The following is a 22788-nucleotide window of genomic DNA, read 5'->3' as shown; positions in this document are numbered from 1 at the left end:
GGAAAGAAATCTGAGGTAATTACCCCAAACTTAGGACTTTGTGAGACAGCTGTCTATGACCAAAATATTTTGTAAGAAATATGAAAATGTATGTTACAAAAATCTCTTTTTTTAGTTTCAATAGGATATTAATGCTTCATAGCCTCCCATGAACTTATAAAGTATGTAAGTCAGCTGCTCTACTCAAAATACAGATAAAAAATAAATGCAAAATGAATGGGTATGTTTTACTTAGAATTTTTGTTGTTGTAATCAAAAGAACTGAGAAGAACAATGGAGTTGAGACAAAGTTTATTTTGGCTCACAGTTTTGGGAGTGCAGCCCATGGTTGACAGACTCTGTTGCTCTGGACTCAAGTGAGAGGCAGAACAAGATGGAAGAAATTGTGATAGAGAAAAGCCACCTAAGATATGGCAATCAGGAAGCAGAGAGAGAGTTCTACACACCGGGCACAAAATATGAACCCCAAAGGACCACACCCAGTGACCTATCTCCAGTAGCACACCCTCCTGCCTGCAGTTACCAGCCAGGCCATCCCCACCCATGGGTTATACACTGATCAGGTTAAGATTCTCATAGTGCAATCATTGCACCTCTGCACTTTCTTGCATTGTCTCACCCAAGAGCTTTCTGGGGACTGCTCATTTCTAAACCATAGCATTTCCCCCTGAACCTCCAAAGCAAATGTCCATCTCACAATGCAAAAAACATTTAGTCCAAACTCATCTCCAAGAGCTCCTGAAATGCCTGTATCCCATGGGCACATGAAGTCCGCCACAGGGCCTGGATAGAGAGATGGCATATCCAGAAGAGTGCAAATACTTGAACTCCTTATTGCGTCTTCATAAACTGTTTCAACACTGAATTGAACAGTTAGAGCGAATGAATATAATCACATTCCTAAAGGGTCCATTTAATGTGCCATTCCAAAATGTCACCATTCTAAATCTTGCTGTTCCCAAACCCCTTACTGACCATTTGTCAGCACACAGATCTGGGACTCATCTGTACCAGCTCCACTGTGTCCCTTCCTGGGCCTCCCACACTCCCAAAGTCAGCATGACATTCATGCCATTCTCTTGAGGACTGCCATCACAGTAAGTGCCCCTGTGCTGGCAAAGTCTTTTCACAAGAACCTCTTCCCCCTGCGAAACCCAGGCTTTCCTTCCCATTAAGTGTAAAGAATTTCCTGCTCTAAGTCCCAGACACAAATGTACCCCATGCACAGTATTCTCTTACACTCTGGATTCCCTCCTTGATCACATGATTGAAAGTGCTTATCCATACTCTCCATCTTCACATCACCTTAAAAATGGGCAACTTGATCTCTACAGAGAGAGACAGATTGGCACTCTCAGATCAGCACCTTTTATTTTTTATATTGGTTTGAAGAACAGGATTAAATTAAATATAGCCACATGTTTCCTCTTACACATGATTACATGTTTATGAGGATGATCCAGCTGAGAAGACATTTGGAGAGAGGAGAGTAAGAGAAGATATGAGGCCCCTGCAAAAGCAGGAGAGTGGATTCGGGCAGGGGAAGGGCCAAGTCCTGCACTGTCACAGGGAAGGTGGTGGGCATGTGTGACAGATTGATCAGGGAGATGTGTGTGCAGGCAGGAGACTTGCATTCTGAATGACCATGTTTTCTTATGAAATCTATTCTTTTCCCATTTGACTCAAAGGAACATGGAATGGTGCTGTAGTGTGGACAAGGCATGCATTCCTAGGTTTTAGAGAGGAAGGATTTATTGTGAAGGGATGAGGATGGGTGGCACACTGTAATCCCGGCAGCTCGGGAGGCTGAGGCAGGAGGATCATCAGTTGAAGACAAGCCTAAGGAACTTAGAAAGGCCTGTCTCAAAATAAAATTAAAAAAAAAATGACTGGGGATGAGGGTCAGGGGTTAAGCATCCCTGGGAATAATACCTGGGACCAACAAAACAAAACAAAAACCGTATTGTGACACACTACAGGGCCAAGATGAGGTTCCTGCTCCTATTTTACAGCAGAGATTGGTCATCCTGGCCTGCTCTTTTCTTCCACCATGTGTCGTTGATCCTTATGGATTTCAAAGCCCCATGATGGGCTGGAGGTGGGATTAGCTGAGCTGGCATCATGCAGGTAAAGTGCCTGGGTGATACTGCATGGGGAAGACAGAGCTGGGCACAGAAATGAGCAGTGACAGTGACAATTAAGAGCCCTGCATACCTTTGCCTTACCCAACCCGAAATTCAAAGCAACAGAACCCACTTGTTGAGTTTGGTACATTGTGTTTCCATGGTGCTGGTCACAAACATTGATCGAATATGACCTCATTGAATAACTTTTTCATCTCTTTTATGATAAAAGACCACAGGACACAGATACAAAATACCTTCAAATGCACACCTGTCTGGTTTGTATCCCATAGAGTGAATGAGAAGGTAAGAGATCCTACATATTGTGACCCTGCAACAGACACTGTGCACACACCTGGCAAGCACAGTATCATTACTTCTAGAATAGCCCCCCAATTAGTCTGGTTTTAAGGATGTGGCAACAAACTAATGTCTCCTATAGATTTTCTAGCTCAGTCTCCTAGTCAGGGTGGATCTAGCAGACTGGACTGATCTCTCTGAGTCTAAGGTCTCATTTTCTCACAAGACCTCTGAGTATATGTTCCAATTAATACCATTTCTGAGTGCAAGAGTTATTTCACTAACCTCTCAAAGAAAGGAAATATTTCATCAGAGCATAATTTAACTAAGTCCCAATCACCAATAAATGCCTTTGGAACCTAGACTGTAGGAGGTAATTGCTCCTGCTACTAATGGAGCCATTACTCGGCTGAACACTTGTAGAGTTGCCTGTGTCTTCTCGATCCTTATATCTCTAACTTAGAAACCAGAGGATTTGGGTGAACATTACCTAATGCCCCTTACAGCTCTCCATCTTGTTCTGGAATAGCTGGGTTCCTCCCTCCTGAGACTAACTCTGGGCATCAGGCCAGAGCTGCAGAGCTGCAGATCTGACCAGGTGGGAGGATTTGCTCTAAGACTGAGCTGAGTTAATTTCCACATAGGAAAGGCTGGTGAAAGGGCTGAGGCTCCTGTCCCTGTGGGCTTGGACATTGGGGATGAATTAGAGGGACGGGAGGACACGTAAGGTCTACTGGAGGAAGGCCTGCACGCCAGGTGCCGCAGCTCCTCCTTCTGTCCCCCTGTGGAACCTGAGGAAGTAAGTGTGACATATCTAACTCTGTTTCCACTTGAACAAAGTGATAGCAAAGGAAGATATGTGAGCAAAGCAATAACAGAGGGAGCCCAGCATGGGATGAAGGACTTTGTGATCTCAGCACAAAGATAATGGTAGAGGAAGGAGCAGTGGGCACTGACTGTGTTCTGAGGATTCCTTCCTGGTGCCTTTGGCTCCTCACATCAGGAGAGTTGGGTGAGATCCTGGCTGCTGCAAAGTGCAGATCTCGCTGCTTATCCGGGCAGACTATGTGGGTGGGCATGGCTTAGGGTTTAAACATCTTGAAGAATTCAATAAACTCTCAGCAGGTAAACTTTTAACTAGGACACTACTTCTCTCAAAATGCAAACTCAACGACTTTAGATGAGGTGAGTCACACTGATATTTTTATACTGGGTTGATTTTGGCTAGATTTAAATAAGAGAGATATTTTTGAAATGTGGTTTTCCCATCATAAGGATACACTTTCTGTTGACCAAGGAAGAAGTTGTTTCATAACCTCCAAGCAGAACGATCTTAAATGTAAAAGGAATTGATGTGCACCTGTTAAAATTCTACCCTGGGGTACCTTCAAGGGTGTGACTTTAATTGAGATCATAAATTTCTTTGGATCTGAGTGTCTTCAGGACTTAAAGTATGGGAGGAAGAGAGGAGAAGGACAAACCTTCAGGACCACTGTGTGCTGGATACACAGGGCTCACTGATCCATCTCCTCAGCTCTCACCTGAGGTTGATGAGACTGAGTGAGCGGAGGCTCAACTATTGCCTGATTAGTGTAGGACTGAGTGTCTACAAGACTTTCAAAACTCTTCTCCTTACAAATTCTAGAGATAAAATCAGCTTGCTACACTTGATACTTCTACATGTATGACACCCTGTCACATGAGGTTAGTTTTTAACTCTATATATTTAAGCAGCTTGCCTTGTATCATGATTTCAGAGGGAAACAGATCTTAGACCCAACTGAAGTCACAGGAACAACACACTCCAAGTTTTAATATAACCAAGAGGGTGATATTTTATGTAATGGTGATGCATGAAATAATGGTGCATCCCATAAGACAAAAAAATCACTGTTCACAGATGGAAATAGACCCTCTGGTTAGCTCCTGGATCTTAGAAGTTTCACATACCAGATGTACAGAATTCTGAAAATTACTATCTTCATTAGTTGCCTGATAATATGAAAGCTTTCAGTGTAGGTAAGAAATGTAGTGCTATAGTAATGACCATCAAATCATTCATATAATACTCTGAACTCCAATTTAGGCAACAGATAGTATACATGTAAAAACACCCTCCCTTCAAACTGAAAGGCCCATGAAAAATGTGAATTTACAGAAGACTCAGGATTTGGCACTGCTAAGGCTGCTATGGCTGCTGGCACCTTCACTCCTCTGAAATTAAACCTGGACTAAACAAAGAAAGGAGGAAAGCACCTTGAGAGGCTCCATGCCCTACAGGCCAGGGTATGATTGTTAAATATTGATTTCTAGAATGATTCAGACATATTTTGTTAGTTTGGTCTATATTACTAATACACTTGTGAGGCTCATATTTGGCTCAGTTATTCAGCAGATGTGCTGAGGCTCCTATGCAAAAGTCCCTGAGCCAGGGAGCAGAGACAGAGGATTCAGTGGGTCCCCCATGTCCCTAAGCAGCACTCAGCTCTGCTGATGTGCCCAGGCCTCAGGGGTCCCTAGCAGGCTTGGCTTCCTCTGCTAAACCCAGAGCAACCCCCCTGTCCTCACTGCCCACTGCCCAGGCTCTGTGGGGCTCCTTCTCTCACCTCTGCTCAACCAGACACCCCTGTGGGAGCTCCAGGGGGCCTGACCCATGCATACCCACTGGCCTCTCACCTGGTCCAGAACAGACTCCAAGTCCTCTTTCCTCCCACACATGTGTCCTGGAGCCTAGAGCTTGCAGAGCACTCTGTCTCTGTGCTGTGCTGAGGACAGGCAGGCTCCTCCAGGGCTGGTCCTGCTGCTCAGTGTGTGCAGAGTGTTCCAGAGCCTGATGCTCCTAGGGCACCTCCTGGAGTGGTTCTCAGTGCCCTGCCCAGCTGGCCCTCTGTCCTTCCCGCTGCTCTCCTGTTCTTGCTCATACTGATGTCCACAAACCACACAGCATGGGTGTGATCTGCTACTTCATTGTCTTGTCACACACTAAACATGAACTCCATATTGTGGGACCTCGTGTGTTTTAACAACTAAATCCAGTCGGTACCTGCAGCACTGCCACAAATCAGCAGCACCGAGCATGTTTTGAATGGTGAGTGTGTCATGATGATATGATCTTGTGTTGTGTCTTTTTCTATGAGGTCATGAGTTCTTGCTACTCAAAGTTGTTAGAAGCAGAGGACCCTGGGATCACTCTGTGCTCCTGGTGGGTATCTAGCATGTATTTTCACTCTCAGCATGTGATGACTAGAGAGAGTTAATAATTTCCGTTTTTATATAATCTCTCTTTCAAAATTTTATTCCTGTCAACCAAAATTACATGAAGCAACAATTTAAGTTACCAAAGGAGAATAATAATAACATCAAAGTACTAATTACTCTTCTTTGCTGAGGAAATATCAATAATCCAAGAGGACTGCCAAAACTGCCATCTGAGACTGGATCTGGCCTCACTGTTGCTTTCTGATGGAAGATCCAAAGCATATTAAGTACAAACTCTAAAACCACAATCAGGACAGAAGTCAGACACATATAGTAGAAATAAAAGAAATGTTAAAATACATTCTATGCACATTTTGGAGAGCAAAAGAATAATAGAGCAAATGCCAGAGAGGGAGGTAGAAAGAGAGAAAGAAAGGAAGTAATGGGGTGAGATGGAATTTCCAAGTAATGACCTGGGCATAAGAAGTCAGAAGAAAGTATTAAGGAATGTAAATTACCTCATATTTTACTGTTTTTCATTTTGTTACTGTCAATGCTGAGCATCTGACTTTTGTGACTGTCCTGTGCACTTAACTGTGGAGAGGACAACTATGGCAGATGCAGCACATGCTCCTTCCCAGCTGAGCAGCTCAGCTGCACACTGACCTTCCTGCCTGCTGCTAGGAAGACCACGCACAGTCCAGGAGAGCAGGCCATCATCCTCTGTGGATTCCGTGTGCCTTCACCTGGATGGAATGTGGACTTCAACATGATGTTCTGCAGGAGAGTAGTAATTACACACGTTGAATTGAATAAATGAATTTACACATAGTTGGAAAATGAGGGGATTATCGCCCAAATATACAGTACTGTGTTATGAATTGGCAAAAAAAAAAAAAAAAAAAAAAAAAAAAAAAAAAAAAAAAGTCATTACCATGTGAGAACAGTTCAGAGAAGTTATGGAATTGTGAAGTTTCATGTATAGAAAGAACTTGTGAGTGTGTGGGTCTGTTGTCCATACCCATGTTATATTTCCATTATCACTCCACTTCTAGTTGCAAACTACATGAAAGCCATGTGCACTATTTACTCTGTCACCTTTACATGGGTCATTGACTTAATCAGAAAAAGAGAATATCTAGCTGCTGGATACTGGGTTTGTAGGGCCTCAGAAAATGGAAACCTCATTAGGGAAGAAGCACATTGTGATTGGGTTGTTTATAGTTCAAAAACAATGATCGTGTATGGTGACACACTTGAAGGATCAGGAGAGAATTGTCTTGTAGAAGGTGAGCATTACCATCCTAGGGAGAAGATCCCAATTATCTGAGTGGCAATTCTGACATCTGTGGAGGGGAGATAAGAAATGAGAGATGTGGAAGAGGGAATGTAATTGAGTACCTAGCATCAAGCTCACAGGAACACTGAGTCCCACAGGCCATGTATACGGTAAACATGCAGGATTTAATTGAGGTTGATAAGAAAGGTGGAATTCTGGCTTTCTCAGGTGCTGAGATCATTTCACAGAGCTCTGAGGGAGGTTTCTGCCAGGACTCAGCAGGAAGAAATCCTTCTGCCACCTTACTGGGTTTGCTGGGCCTGTTATTGGTTTTTATTTCAGAGCCATGTATATTTCCATGACCTGCAGAGATGGTTCCCAGTGAAAAGCCACATTCAATTCAAGTCTTTTAAAATCAATCTAACAAAAACTATGTTGAATGAAAAATAAATTATAAACAAAGTCTAATAAAGTCAATTTCTTGTTATTCTCCTATGCTGATACTTTCATATTTACTGCTTAGTTTTTATTTTTATTATTCTGTCAAGGAAATCAAAGAAATTCATTTTCATGGAGAAATGGAACCAAACTTCAAATGATTTCATTTTGTTGGGACTGTTACATCCAAACCAAACTGGCCTACTTCTCTTGCTCCTGATCATCTTTGTGTTTGTCCTTGCCTGTTTGGGGAACTCAGGAATGACTGCTCTCATCCTCTTGGACCCTCGGCTACACACTCCCATGTACTTTCTCCTCAGCCAGCTCTCCCTCATGGACCTGATGTACATCTCCACCACTGTCCCCAAGATGGTGTCCAACTACCTTTCTGGTCATAAGAATATCTCCTTCCTGGGTTGTGGTGTACAAATTTTCTTCTTTGTGACATTGGCATGTTCTGAAGGCTTACTCCTGGCCTCCATGGCCTATGATCGCTTTGTGGCCATCTGTCACCCCCTCCACTATCCCGTCCGCATGAGTAAAATCATGTGTCTAAAGTTGATCCTAGGATCCTGGACACTGAGTTCCATCAACTCCTTGGCACACACCATCTACACTTTTCAAATTCCTTACTGCAGATCCAGGGCCATCAATCATTTCTACTGTGACATCCCAGCTATGATGCCTCTGGCCTGCATGGACACCTGGGTCTATGAGTACATGGTGTTTGTGAGTGCCGTTCTCTTTCTCCTCATTCCTTTCCTTGGCATCACTGTGTCCTATGGACGGGTCCTGCTTGCTGTCTTCCACATGCGCTCAAAAGAGGGAAGGAAAAAGGCCTTCACCACGTGCTCCACACATTTAACTGTGGTGATCTTCTACTATGCTCCTTTTGTCTATACTTATCTGCGGTCCAAGAATCTCCGCTCACCAGAAGAAGACAAGATTCTTGCAGTTTTTTACAGCGTCCTCACTCCCATGCTCAATCCCATTGTTTACAGCCTGAGGAACAAGGAGGTACTGGGTGCCATGAGAAGAGTGTTTGGGATGCTCTCCTCCAGGAAGAAATGAGCTTGCCTGTCCCTGCTCCTCTGCATGGTTTTTTCCATGCAGAATCAGGAGCAGTGCTGTGTAACTGAAGTATGAGACACATATGCAATTAAAATTTTTCACTTATACATTTCACCGTAAAATTAATTTAAATGATATTTTCATATGAACGAGAATTTATGCTAATTATTAGTGTTTAAATTTCATTGAAAGAATTGCAATCAATGTTAATGTTAATATTGTTAAAACTAATTATAAGAGGAGACCAAGATGGCAGACTAGAGGGCGACTACATCTCATGCTGGTCCCGAATACAGGACTCAAGAAAAGGAGGTATTAATTCACTCAGGGTCAACTCAGAGCCATTAGGTGATTCTCTCCCACTGGGCGAGGCTACCCTGGACCAGGCAGCAAGCCCTGACCACAGGCAACTTCATGGAGCAGGGCCACCCAGCTAGAGACTTGCGCACACAGCAAGGCTCCCCTGGGAGCCTTGACTGCAGGCCTAGACTGCAGGCAGCATCTTGAAGCAGGGCCACACAGCTGGAGACTCCTTTGCAGGACCAGACTCCTCAGCCCAGGTAGTTACAGACAACAGGGAACATCGCAGAGGAGGGTGGTCAAGCGAGAGACTCACTCATAGGGCGAGGCTCCCTGGACCAGGCAGTAGTTCTGGACTGAAGGGAACTTCTTAGAGGAGAGTTGTCCAGTGATACTTCCCCACCAGGTGAGTTTTCCCTGCCAGGTGAGCCTTTCGCACCAGAATGGTATAACCAGAGACCCAGGCCCAGACCAGTTGTGCCCCAGCCTGCAGTCTAGTCCCCCTTGGGCTGACCATCTATCAACAAGTGGAGGATCCTCTGCCCACTAACAGAGAATATACCCCACCTGAATGCCACCACCACTAGAGGAACAGCTTCTTTGTGGACCAGTGCATTATCAACTTCTACCAAACTTCAGGCTACTGTAGGCTAGGAGGTGAGTTATTGGAAATCTACAGGGACACTGTTAGTCAATGGAAGACATCTGTAATATCTCAGAGTTTCACTAGAATAGAGGAATCAATATGAGAAAACAAGAAAAATATGTCCCAAATAAACCTAGATGCTACATCAATAAAATTCAATGACAGCATGGAAGAAGAAATGTCAGAAGGGGAGTTCAGAATATATATATATATAATTATAATTATCAGGGGAGCAAATGATGAGATGAAAGAGCAAATGCAGGCTTTGAATGATTGCACCAATCAACAGTTAAAAGAGCAAATGTGGGAAGCAAAAGATCATTTCAAAAAAGAGTTGAAGATACTGAAAAAAAAAAAACAAAGAGAAATCCTTGAAATAAAAGAAACAATAAATAAACAAATTAAAAACTCCATAGAAATCATATCCAATAGAATAGAACACCTGGAAGACAGAACCTCAGACATTGAAGAAAAAAATATTTAACCTTGAAAACAAAGTTGACCAAACAGAGAAGATGGCAAGAAATCATGAACACAATCTACAAGAATTATGGGATATCATGAAGAGGCCAAATTTAAGACTTATTGGGATTAAGGAAGGCACAGAGAAACAAACCAAAAGAATGAACAATCTATTCAATGAATAATATCAGAAAATTTCCCACATCTGAAGAGTGAAATGGAAAAAGAAGTACAAGAGGCTTATAGGACTTGAAATATAAAAAAATTACAACAGACCCACACCAAGTCACATTATAATGAAAATACCTAACATACAAAATAAAGACAGAATTTTAAAGGCTGTGAAAGAAAAGAATCAAATTACATTCAGGGGGAATCCAATACAGATATCTGCAGATTTTTCAACCCAGACCCTAAAAGCTAGAAGGGCCTGGAACAACATTTTTCAAGCTCTGAAAGAAAATGGATGCCAACCAAGAACCTTATACCCAGCAAAACTTACCTTCAGACTTGATGATGAAATAAGATCCTTCCATAATAAACAAAAGTTAAAAGAATTTACAAAAAGAAAGCCAGCACTACAGAACATTCTCAGCAAAATATTCCATGAGGAAGAGATGAAAAACAATGATGTAAATCAGCAAAGGGAGGAACGACTCTAAAGGAATTACCAAATAAAGAGAAAGCAAGGCCTGTTAAGAAAACAAAAACAAGCACCTAGGTCAGTGCCATCACTGGTCGGTTGCAGTCAGGGAGCGAGCTGGCAGGTAAGCCAGGCCACCTACATCATGGAGGTAGGCAGTGGGCAGCTATTCCGCCCAGCCAGCAGGTCAAGGAGAGACGTCATAACTGAGCAACCCCGCCTGACCCCTGCACCTAAGTTGGTGTCATCACTGGTTGGTCAGAGTCATGGAGTAAGCTGTTGGCTGAGTTAGGCCGCTTCCATTGCAGAGGTAGCAGGTGGGCACCCAACCCGCCTGCCTTGTGGAGCTGGGCAGCAGGTAGTCAACCTGTCCAACTACCAGGCCAAAGATCGATGCCATCATTGAACAACTCTGCCTGACCACCACGCTGAGGTTTGTCACCATCACGGAGTTAACCAGAGGCTTCTTTAGGCTGGGGTAGGCATTTTGAATTACTCCTGAGGGTGTGGCCATATCATTGGAAGGGCAACTCCCTTCCTCAGATACCTACAGGAGGCTAGAAGACCTTTTACAAGACCGAGGAGCCAAGAAGAGGAGGTATTGAGAGACTCAGGACCAATTCAGAGCCACCAGAGAATATACCCCACCTGAAGGCCACTGCCCAAGAAAGCCAGCTTCCTAGTGGAGCACCGCATTATCAAGTTCTTCCAAGACTTCAGGGTACTGTAGGCTAAGAAGTGAGTTAATGGAAATCTACAGAGACAATATTAGTCAATAGAGGAAATCTGCAATATCCCAGAGTTTCACTATTAGAGGGGGAGATACATGAACAATATGAGAAACCAAGGGAAGAAAATGTCCCAAACAAACCTAGATGGTATAGCAATAAAATCCAATGACAGCATGGCAGAAGAAATGTCAGAAAGGGAGTTCAGAATGTACATAATCAAAAAAATCAGGGAAGCGAATGAGGAGATGAAAGAGCAAATACAGGCATTGAAGGACTAGATGAAAGGACAAATGGAGGAATTGAATGATTGCAACAATCGACAGTTAAAAGAGCAAATACAGGAAGCAAATGATCATATCAATAGTTAGAGATAGCTCACTGTCAGCATCGATCATCCGCCATTTGCCTGCCTCTCACCTGTCCATCGCCTGCCTTACTCCTATCCATCTCCCAACACTCGAGATTCACCTCCCGATCATCTGACAACAGTCAGCAAACTGATCACCAACCACCAGTGGAGCACCAGCTGCCTGCTGCTGCCTGGAAGTTCACTGTTACAGTACCTGCAGGTTTGATTACACGTGGCTGCCACCATTTTGAGACAACAGCCAGGCCCTGTAGGACCCCTGGCTGGACTGAATGAGCCCATCTCCAGGATTCCTCAGCCCGACCAATCACTCCCTGCTTCAGGGGCCCTCACATCAACTGACTGCTCCCTGCTGCTAGGACCCCCAGACCAACTGAATGTGCCCTATCACTGGGACCCCAGACGGAATGATTGTACCTGGCCTCCAGGATCCCACAACCACACCAAACACACGGGACCTCCAGGACCCCTGCCAGACCAACTGCATCCCATCTCCAGGACCTCCAGCTGAACACGTCCACCCCTGAGCTGCAGCTCCCCATTTGCCAACACATTTCAAAGCCAGAGCAGCCATCTTGTATAATCCTGGAAGCCATAGCTCTGATCTTCAAGTGGGGCAAATCCCATCCTGAGATGCCTGCTGGAGGCTTGAAGCTCATTTTCAGGTCTTTCTCATGCATCAGGCTACTGAACACCGGGAGTTTTTATTAGTATATGACAGCTATACAGTAGATTTACTTTTTTCAACTTTTTAAAAAAAATTAAACTTTTTATTTCTTTACTTTTCTTGCTCTCCTTTCCTTCTGTTTACCTGTTCTCTCAGGTCTCTTTCTCCCTGTTTTGCATGCTAATATCCAATTTCTTTTGATTACACTCTCACCCTTTCTATTTTCTAGAATGTCTGTATATTCTTTTCTTATCCCATTAGCAGCCACATTCTACATCCATCTGCATCCTCCTTGTCCTCCATAAGAAACTGAAGACATTATTGCAAATAATGTTTATTATGACAATTTTCTTATTGTCCTCATAGGGACTATTTAGTCTAAGATTGCATAGTGTCTGAAATGGGCACTGCTAATATTGATTTCCCCTTAAAGAAAAGGTTTTGGAAACCTATAGGCCACTATAAGCCTATAGGGGAGAATCTGTAATACCCCAGATCTTCACTGCTAGAGGGGTAGATACATGAACAACATGAAAAAAAAAAAGGGAAGAAAAGGATCCAAACAAATCTAGATTCTATATTAATAGAATCCAATGAGAGTACGCTAGAAGAAATGTCAGAAAAGGACTTCAGATTATACATGATTAAGATTATTCATGAAGCAAAGAATGAGACAATAGAGCAAATGCAGGCAATGAATGATAATACCAATAAGCTGAAAGAGCACCTGCAGGAAGCAAAAGATCATTTCAAGAAAGAGATAGAGATTCTCAAAAAAAAAAAAAAAAAAAAAAAAAAAACCAAATGGAATTCCTTGAAATGAAGGAGACAATAAATCAAATAAAAAACTCAATGTAAAGCATCACCGAAAGACTAGACCACTTGGAAGACAGAACCTCAGACAATGAAGACAAAATATTTAATCTTGAAAACAAAGTTGCCCAAACAGAGAAGATAGTAAGAAATCATGAACAGAATTGCCAAGAACTATGGGACATCATGAAAAGACCAAATTTAAGAATTATTGGGATTGAGGAAGGCACAGAGATACAAACCAAAGGAATGAACAACCTATTCAATGAAATAATAGCAGAAAATTTCCCAAACCTGAAGAATGAAATGGACAATCAAATACAAGAGATTTACAGAACACCAAATGCACAGAATCACAACAGATCCATACCAAGGCACATTATAATGAAAATGCCTAACATTCAAAATAAAGATAGGATTTTGAAGGCCGCGAGAGAAAAGCATGAGATTACATATAGGGGGAGACCAATACAGATAGCAGCCAACTTCTCAACCCGGACTCTAAAAGCTAGAAGGGCCTGGACCAACATATTTCAAGCTCTGAAAGAACATGGTTGCCAACCAAGAATCCTATACCCAGCAAAACTAACCTTCAGATTGGAAGATGAAATAAAATCCTTCCATGATAAACAAAAGTTAAAAGAATTTACAAATAGAAAGCCTGCACTAAAGAATGTTCTCAACGAAATATTCCATGAGGAGGAAATGAAAAACAACAATGTAGGTCAGCAAAGGGAGGAACTACCTTAGAGAAAAAGCACTCAAAGGAGAAACCAAGCCAAATTAAAAATCAAAAATAAGCCAAATGACTTTGAATACAAATTATATCTCAATAATAACCCTGAACGTTAGTGGCCTAAACTCATCATTCAAAACACATAGACTGGCAGAATGGATTAAAAAGAAAGACCCAACAATATGCTGCCTGCAAGAGACTCGTCTCATAGAAAAAGCCATCCACAGACTAAAGGTGAAAGGATGGGAAGAAACCTACCACACACATGGACTCAGTAAAAAAGCGGGGGTTTCCATCCTTATATCAGATTAAGTGGACTTCAAGCCAAAGTTAGTCAGAAGGGATAAAGAAGGACATTTCATACTGCTTAAGGGAACCATAAAACAGGAAGACATAACGATAGTAAATATTTATGCCCCATTCAATGGTGCATCCCTGTACATCAAACAAATCCTTCTCAATTTGAGGAATCACATAGACCACAACACAATAATTCTGGGTGACTTTAATGCACCACTGTCACCACTATATAGATCTTCCAAACACAATCCAAGCAAATAAACCATAGAACTCAATAACACAATCAATAACCTAGACTTAATAGACATATATAGAATATTCCATCCATCAATGAGTGGATACACTGTCTTTTCAGCAGCACATGGAACCTTCTCGAATATAGACCATATGTTATGCCACAAAGCAGTCCTTAGGAAATGCAAAAAAATAGAGATACTGCCTTGTGTTCTATCAGATCATAATGGACTGAGAGTAGAAATCAATGACAAAATAAAAAACAGAAATTATTCCAACACTTGGAGACTAAATAATATGCTATTGAATGAAACATGGATAACAAAAAACATCAGGGAGAAGATTAAAAAATTCTTAGAGGTCAATGAGAATCATGATACAACATATCAAAATCTCTGGAACACTATGAAAGCAGTACTAAGAGGAAAATTCATTGCATGAAGTGCATTCCAGAAAAAAATGAAAAGTCAAGAACTAAATTACCTAACATTACAGCTCAAAACCCTAGAAAAAGAAGAAGAGAATAACAGCAAAAGTAGTAGAAGACAGGAAATAATTAAAATCAGAGCTGAAATCAATGAAATTGAAACAAAAGAAACTATTCAAAAAATTGACAAAACAAAAAGTTGGTTCTTTGAGAAAGTAGACAAAATAGATAAACCCTTAGCCCACTAACAAAGAGAAGGAGAGAGAAGACTCAAATTACTAAAATGCATAATGCAAAAGGAAATATCACAACAGACAGCACTGAGATACAGAACATATTGAGAAGCTACTTTGAAAATCTGTATTCCAACAAAACAGAAAGTACTGAAGACACTCACAAATTTCTAGAGACATATGCTCCTCCCAAACTGAACCAGGAGGACATACACGATTTAAACAGATCAATATCAAGCAATGAAATAGAAGAAGCCATTACAAATCTACCATCCAAGAAAAGCCCAGGACCAAATGGATTCTCAGCTGAGTTCTACAAGACCTTCAAAGAAGAACTCATTCCAATACTTCTCAAAGTATTCCAGGAAATAGAAAAGGATGAAACCCTACCCAACTCATTCTATGAAGCTAATATCACCGTCATACCCAAACCAGGAAGAGACACATCAAGGAATGAAAATTTTAGACCAATATTTTGATGAATATAGATGCAAAGATACTTAACAATATATTGGCAAACCGTATCCAAAAATATATTAAGAAAATTGTGCACCACGAATAAGTGGGGTTCACCCTGGAATGCAAGGATCGTTCAACATTCATAAATCAATAAATGTAATCCATCATGTCAATAGACTTAAGGATAAGAATCATATGGTTATTTCAATTGACACAGAAAAAGCGTTTGACAAAATACATAACCACTTCATGCTCAAAACACTAGAAAAAATAGGAATAGTAGGAACATATCTGACCATTGTAAAGGCTATTTATGCTAAGCCCATGGCCAACATCATTCTTAATGGAGAAAAAACTGAAACCATTCCCTTTAAAAACAGGAACAAGTCAGGGATTTCCTCTTTCACCACTTCTATTCAACATTGTCCTCGAACCTCTAGCCAGAGCAATTAGACAGACTAAAGAAATTAAAGGGATACGAATAGGAAAAGAGGAACTTAAGCTGTCACTATTTGGGGATGACATGATTCTATATTTAGAGGATCCAAAAACCTCCTCCAGAAAACTTCCAGACCTAATCAATGAATTCAGCAAAATAGCAGGCTATAAAATCAACACGCATAAATCTAAATCATTTTTATATGCAAGCGATGAAACAGCTGAAAAGGAAATGAGGAAAACAACTCCATTTGCAATAACCTCAAAAAAAAAAAAATACTTTGGCATCCATCTAACCAAAGAAGTAAAAGATCACTACAATGAAAACCACAAAACATTGAAGAAAGAAATTAAGGAAGACCTTAGAAGATGGAAAGATCTCCCATGTTCTTCAATAGGCAGAATTAATATTGTCAAAATGGCCATACTACCAAAAGTGCTATACAGATTAAATGCAATTCCAATTAAAATCCCAATGACGTACCTTACAGAAATAGAGCAAGCAGTCATGAATTCATCTGGAAGAATAAGAAACTCAGAATAGCTAAAGCAATCCTTAGCAGGAAGAATGAAACAGGGGATATCGCAATACCAGAACTTCAACTATACTACAAAGCAATAGTAACAAATACAGCATGGTATTGGCACCAAAATAGACAGGTAGATAAATGGTACAGAATAGAGGACGCGGACACAAACCCAAATAAATACGATTTTCTAATGCTAGACAAAGGTGCCAAAAATATGCAATGGAGAAAAGATAGCTTCTTCAACAAATGGTGTTGGGAAAACTGGAAATTCATATGCAACAGAATGAAACTAAATCCCTATCTCTCACCCTGCACAAAACTCAACTCACAGTGGATCAAGGACCTTGAAATCAGACCAGAGACCCTACATCTTATAGAAGAAAAAGCAGGTACAAATCTTCACCTTGTTGGCTTAGGTTCAGACTTCCTTAACAGGACTCCCATAGCCCAAGAAATAAACACAAGAATCAATAACTGAGATAGATTCAAACTAAATAGCTTTCCCTCATCAAAGGAAACTATGAGCAATGGGAAGAGAGAGCCTACAGAGTGGGAGAATATCTTTGCCACTCATACTTCAGATAGAGCACTAATCTCCAGAATATAGAACTCAAAAAACTCTACACCAAGAATACAAATAACCCAATCAACAAATGAGCTAAGGAAATGAATAGACACTTCACCGACGTAGATCTACAAGCAATCAACAAACATATGAAAAAGTGTTCACCATCTTTAGTAATAAGAGAAATGCAAATCAAAACTACACTGAGATTCCATCTCACCCCAATTAGAATGGCGATTATCAAGAATACAATCAACAATAGGTGTTGGAGAGGATGTGGGAAAAATGGTACACTCTTACATTGCTGGTGGGGCTGCACATTAGTGTAGCCACTCTGGAAAGCAGTGTGGAGATTCCTTAGAAAACTTGGAATGGACCTACCATTTGACCCAGCTATCACACTCCTCGGCCTATACCCAAAAGACTTAAAATCAGCATACTACAGAGATACAGTCACATCAATGTTCATAGTTGCTCAATTCACAATAGCCGGACTATGGAACCAACCTAGATGCCCTTCAATTCATGAATGGATAAAGAAACTGTTTTATATATATACATACATATATATGTGTATATATATATATATATATATATATATATATATATATACACAATGGAATATTACTCAGCCATAAAGAATAATAAAATTATGGCATTTGCAGGCAAATGGATGAAATTGGAGAATATCATGCTAAGTGAGATAAGCCAATCTAAAAAATCCAAAAGACGAATGATCTCACTGATAAGGGGATGATGACAGCTAATGGAGGGCTGGAGGGGGACGAGAATGGAGGAAGGAGGGACTGTATAGAGGGAAAAGACAGGTGGGAGGGGTGGGGCGGGAGGAAAAAAAAATAACGGAATGTATCAAACATTATTACTGTATGTAAATGTATGAATATGCAAATGGTATGCTGTTACTCCATGTACAAACTGAAACAACATGTATCCCATTTGTTTACAATAAAAAAATTTTAAAAAGTGTTAGAGACATTGAACAAAAGACTAGCAGAAATCCTTGAAATGAAGGAAAAAATAAACCAAATTAAAAACTGCATAGAAAGCATAACCGGTAGGATAGAACACCTGGAAGACAGAACCTCAGATATTGAAGAAAAAATATTTTATCTTGAAAACAAAGTTGACCAAACAGAGAAGATGGTAAGAAATGATGAAGAGAATCTACAAGAACTACAGGATATCATGAAAAGTTCAAACTTAAGAATTATCAGGATTGAGGAAGGCTTAGAGAAACAAACTAAAGGAATGAACAATCTATTCAATGAAATAATTTCAGAAAAATTCCCACACCTGAAGAATGAAATGGAAAATCAGGTACAAGAGGCTTATAGGACTCCAAATATGAAACATTACCATAGACCCCCAGCAAGGCACATTATAATGAAAATATCTAACAATCAAAATAAAGACAGAATTTTAAAGATTGTGAGAGAAAAGAATAAAATTACAATCAGTGGGAAATGAATAGGGATATCAGCAGATTTTTCAACCCAGACCCTACAAGCTAGGAGGGCCTGGAACAACATTTTTCAAGCTCTGAAAGAAAATGGATGCCAGCCAAGAATCTTATACCCAGCAAAACTTATCTTCAGATTTGGCGACAAAATAAAATCCTTCCATGATAACAAAAAGTTAAAAGAATTTACAAAATGAAAGCCAGCATTACACAACATTCTCAGCAAAATATTCCATGAGAAAGAGATGAGAACCAATGAGGTAAATCAGCTAAGCGAGGAACTACCCTAAAGGAATAACCAAATAAAGGAGAAATCAAGTCGTGTGAAAAAAAAAAAAATGAGCCAAATGACTGGGAATAAAATCAATTCTCAATAATAACCCTGAATGTTAATGGCCTGAATTCATCAATCAAAAGACATAGACCCACAGATTGGACTAAAAAGAACGATCCAACAAATTGCTGCCTGGAAAAGACTCATCTCATAGAAAGAGATACCCACAGACTAAAGGTGAAAGAATGGGGAAAAGAAAATCATGCACTTGGACACATCCAAAAAGCCAGAGTATCCATCCTTGTATCAGATAATGTGGACTACAAGGTAGTGTTAGTCAGAAGGGATAAAGAAGGACATTTCATACTGCTTAAGGGAAGCATAAATCAACAAGATATAACAGTCATAAACATCTATTCCTCAAAAAGTGGCTCATCCATTTATAACAAACAAATCCTTCTCAATTTCGGAAACCAAATAGACCATAACACAATAATACTAGGTGATTTTAACATGCCTTTCTCACCACTGGACAGATCTTCCAAACAAAAATTGAACAAAGAAACCATAGATCTCAAAAACACAGTCAATAATTTAGACTTAATGGATATTTATAGAATATACCATACAACTAAGAGCGAATACACTTTCTTCTCAGCAGCACATGGATCCTTCTCTAAAATAGACCATATCTTATGCCACAAAACTACTGTTAGCAAGTACAAGAAGATAGAGACACTACCTTGTATTCTATAACATCATAATGGATTGGAATTAGAAATATATGACAGTGTAACAAACAGAAACTACTCCAACACCTGGAGATTAAAAATATGCTATTGTATGATGAATGGATAACAGAAGATATTAGGAAGGAAATAAGAAAATCTTAGAGGTAAATGAGAACAAAGAAAAAAACATATAGATGGCCTTACAATATAAAGCATAGATCTTAGCATAGATGGCCTTTACAATGTAAAGGAATGTTCCCATTATCTCTATTTTTTCTAGTGTTTTGAACATGAAGGAGTGCTGTATTTTATCAAATGCTTTTTCTGCATCTATTGAAATAATCATGTGATTCTTGACTTTAAGTCTATTGATATGGTGAATTACATTTATTGATTTCCTGATGTTGAACCAACCTTGCATCCCTAGGATGAAACCCACTTGATCATTATGCACTATCTTTTTAATGTGTTTTTGTACGTGATTTTCTAAAGTTTTGTTGAGAATTTTTGCATCAATGATCATTAAAGATATTGGCCTGAAATTTTCTTTCCTCCATGTGTCTCTGTCTGGTTTAGATATCAGGGTAATATTGGCTTCAAAGAATGAGTTTGGGTGGGTTCCCTCCTCTTCTATTTTATGGAATACTTTGAGAAGTATTGGAATGTGCTCTTCTTGAAAGGTTTAGTAGAGCTCGGCTGAGAACCCATCTGGTCCCGGACTTTTCTTTGTTGGTAGGCTTTTGATGACTTTTTCTATTTCGTTACTTGAAATTGATCTATTTAAATTGTGTATATCCTCCTCGTTCAGTTTAGGCAATTCATATGTCTCTAGAAATCTGTTGATGTCTTGAAATTTTCTATTTTGTTGGAGTATAGATTTTCAAAATAGCTCCTAATAATGTTTTGTATTTCAATCATGTGTGTTGTGATATTTCCTTGTTCATTCCTAATTTTAGTGATTTGGGTTTTCTCTCATCCTCTCTTTGTTAGTGTGGCTAAAGGTTTATCAATTTTGTTTATTTTTTCAAAGAATCAACTATTTATTTTGTCAATTTTTTGTATTGTTTCTTTTGTTTCAATTTCATTGATTTCAGCTCTGAGTTTAACTATTTCCTGTCTTCTACTACTTTTGGTGTTGGTCTGTTCTTCTTCTAGGGCTTTGATCCGTAGTGTTAGTTCATTTATTTGTTGAGTTTTACTTCTTTTATTGAATGCGCTCTATGAAATAAATTTCCCTCTAAGTACTGCTTCCATAGTGTCCCAGAGATTTTGATATGATATTTCTTTGTTCTCATTTACCTCTAAGAATTTTTTTAATTTCCTTCCTAATATCTTTTGTTATCCATTCATCATATAATAGCATATTGTTTAATCTCCAGGTGTTGGAGTAGTTTCTGTTTTTTACTCTTTCATTTATTTCTAATTTCAATCCATTATGATGTTATAGAATACAAGGTAGTGTCTCTATCTTCTTGTTTTTGCTAACAGTAGTTTTGTGGCATAAGATATGGTCTATTTTAGAGAAGGATCCATGTGTTGCTGAGAAGAAAGTGTATTCGCTCTTGGTTGGATGGTATATTCTGTAAATGTCCGTTACGTCTAAATTATTGATTGTGTTATTGAGATCTATGGTTTCTTTGTTCAATTTTTGTTTGGAAGATCTGTCCAGTGGTGAGAAAGGCATGTTAAAATCACCTAGTATTATTGTGTTATGGTCTATTTGGTTTCCGAAATGAGAAGGATTTGTTTGTTATAAATGGATGAGCCACTTTTTGAGGAATAGATGTTTATGATTGTTATGTCTTGTTGATTTATGCTTCCCTTAAGCAGTATGAAATGTCCTTCTTTATCCCTTCTGACTAACTTTGGCTTGAAGTCCACATTAACTGAAATGAGGATGGATACTCCACCTTTTTTGCTGAGTTCATGTGCACGGTATGTTTTTCCCCATCCTTTTACCTTTAGTCTATGGTATCTCTTTCTATGAGCTGAGTCTCTTACAGGTAACATATTGTTGGATCTTTGTTTTTAATCCAATCTGCCATTCTCTGTCTTTTGATTGATGAGTTCAGGGCATTAATATTCAGAGTTATTATTGAGATATGATTTGTATTCTCGGTCATTTGGTTCATTTTTAAAATTTTATTTATTTTTTTTTTTGACATGACTTGGTTTCTCCTTTATTTAACAATTCTCCTAGGATAATTTCTCCCTTTGCTGATTTGCTTTTTTGGTTTTCATCTCTTCCTCATGGAATATTTTGCTGAGAATGTTCTCTAATGCTGGCTTTCTTTTTGTAAATTCTTTTAGGTTTTGTTTATCATGGAAGGATTTTATTTCATTGTCAAATTTGAAGGTAAGTTTTGCTGGCTATAAGTTTCTTGGTTCGCATCCATTTTCTTTCAGAGCTTGAAAAATGTTGTTCCAGGCCCTTCTAGGTTTCAGGGTCTGGATTGAAAAATCTGCTGATATCCATATTGGTTTCCCCCTCAATTTAATTTGGTTCTTTTCTCTCACAGCCTTTAAAATTCTTTCTTTATCTTGTATGTTATGTATTTTCATTATAATGTGCCTTTGTGTGGGTCTGTTGTAATTTTGTGTATTTCGAGTCCTATAAGCCTCTTGAACTTGATTTTCCATTTCATTCTTCAGATTTGGGAAATTTTCTGAAATTATTTCATTGAATAGATTGTTCATTTCTTTGGTTTGTTTCTCTAAGCCTTCCTCAATCCCAATAATTCTCAAATTTGGCCTTTTCATGATATCCCATATTTCTTGGAGATTCTGTTCATGATTTCTTACCATCTTCTTTGTTTGGTCAACTTTGTTTTCAAGGTTAAATATTTTTTCTTCAATATCCAAGGTTCTGTCTTCCAGGTGTTCTGTCCTATTGGTTATGTGCCGGGGTCCAGCCCAGCATGGGTCCATGGGTTCCAGACTAGTACGGGGGCGCGGGCAGACAGCATTGGCGATGGATGGAGAATGAAAGACACAGACTCTAGTTCTGGTGCAATCATTCCCACTTTATTCTGGGGAAGGCTGGGTTTATATACATTTTTCTTCAGGCTTTGATAACAGGCTTGTGACTAATAAAATCAAAGAATTTCCAAAGCATAGGCAGAAATTGTTTTTACCAAAAGATTATGAGAAAACTGTAACCTTACAGATTATCCTTACTTAATCACCAGGGCTTACCATTGATAAAATAAGCTGGTCCATATCTAGTAGCTACTGTGGGAGGTGCTTTGTGCTTAGAACTTGGGGAAACATTGTTATATGTAAATTTCTGTGCCCCAACAGGTTCTGGCTGTGCCAGTAAATGCAGTGTTTGGTTTTTAACATA

The 22788-nt window shown here is 39.6% G+C and overlaps 1 protein-coding gene across 1 annotated transcript; it reads left to right on the top strand.

Annotated features, from left to right (window-relative positions):
* Positions 1–7470: 7470 nt before the first annotated feature.
* On the top strand, positions 7471–8409 carry LOC306663270 (olfactory receptor 2L13-like; the record flags this gene model as incomplete). Its single annotated transcript, XM_079143702.1, has 1 exon — positions 7471–8409. The coding sequence occupies one exon, from the start codon at positions 7471–7473 to the stop codon at positions 8407–8409; it is 939 nt and encodes a 312-aa protein (XP_078999828.1).
* Between the last annotated feature and the right edge of the window lie 14379 nt (positions 8410–22788).

Source organism: Sciurus vulgaris, assembly GCF_902686455.1.
Source record: "Sciurus vulgaris genome assembly, chromosome: 6".
Taxonomy (NCBI): Eukaryota; Metazoa; Chordata; class Mammalia; order Rodentia; family Sciuridae; genus Sciurus; species Sciurus vulgaris.
The sequence above is the reverse complement of the archived record's forward strand: the minus strand, read 5'-3'. Positions and strand labels throughout refer to the sequence as shown.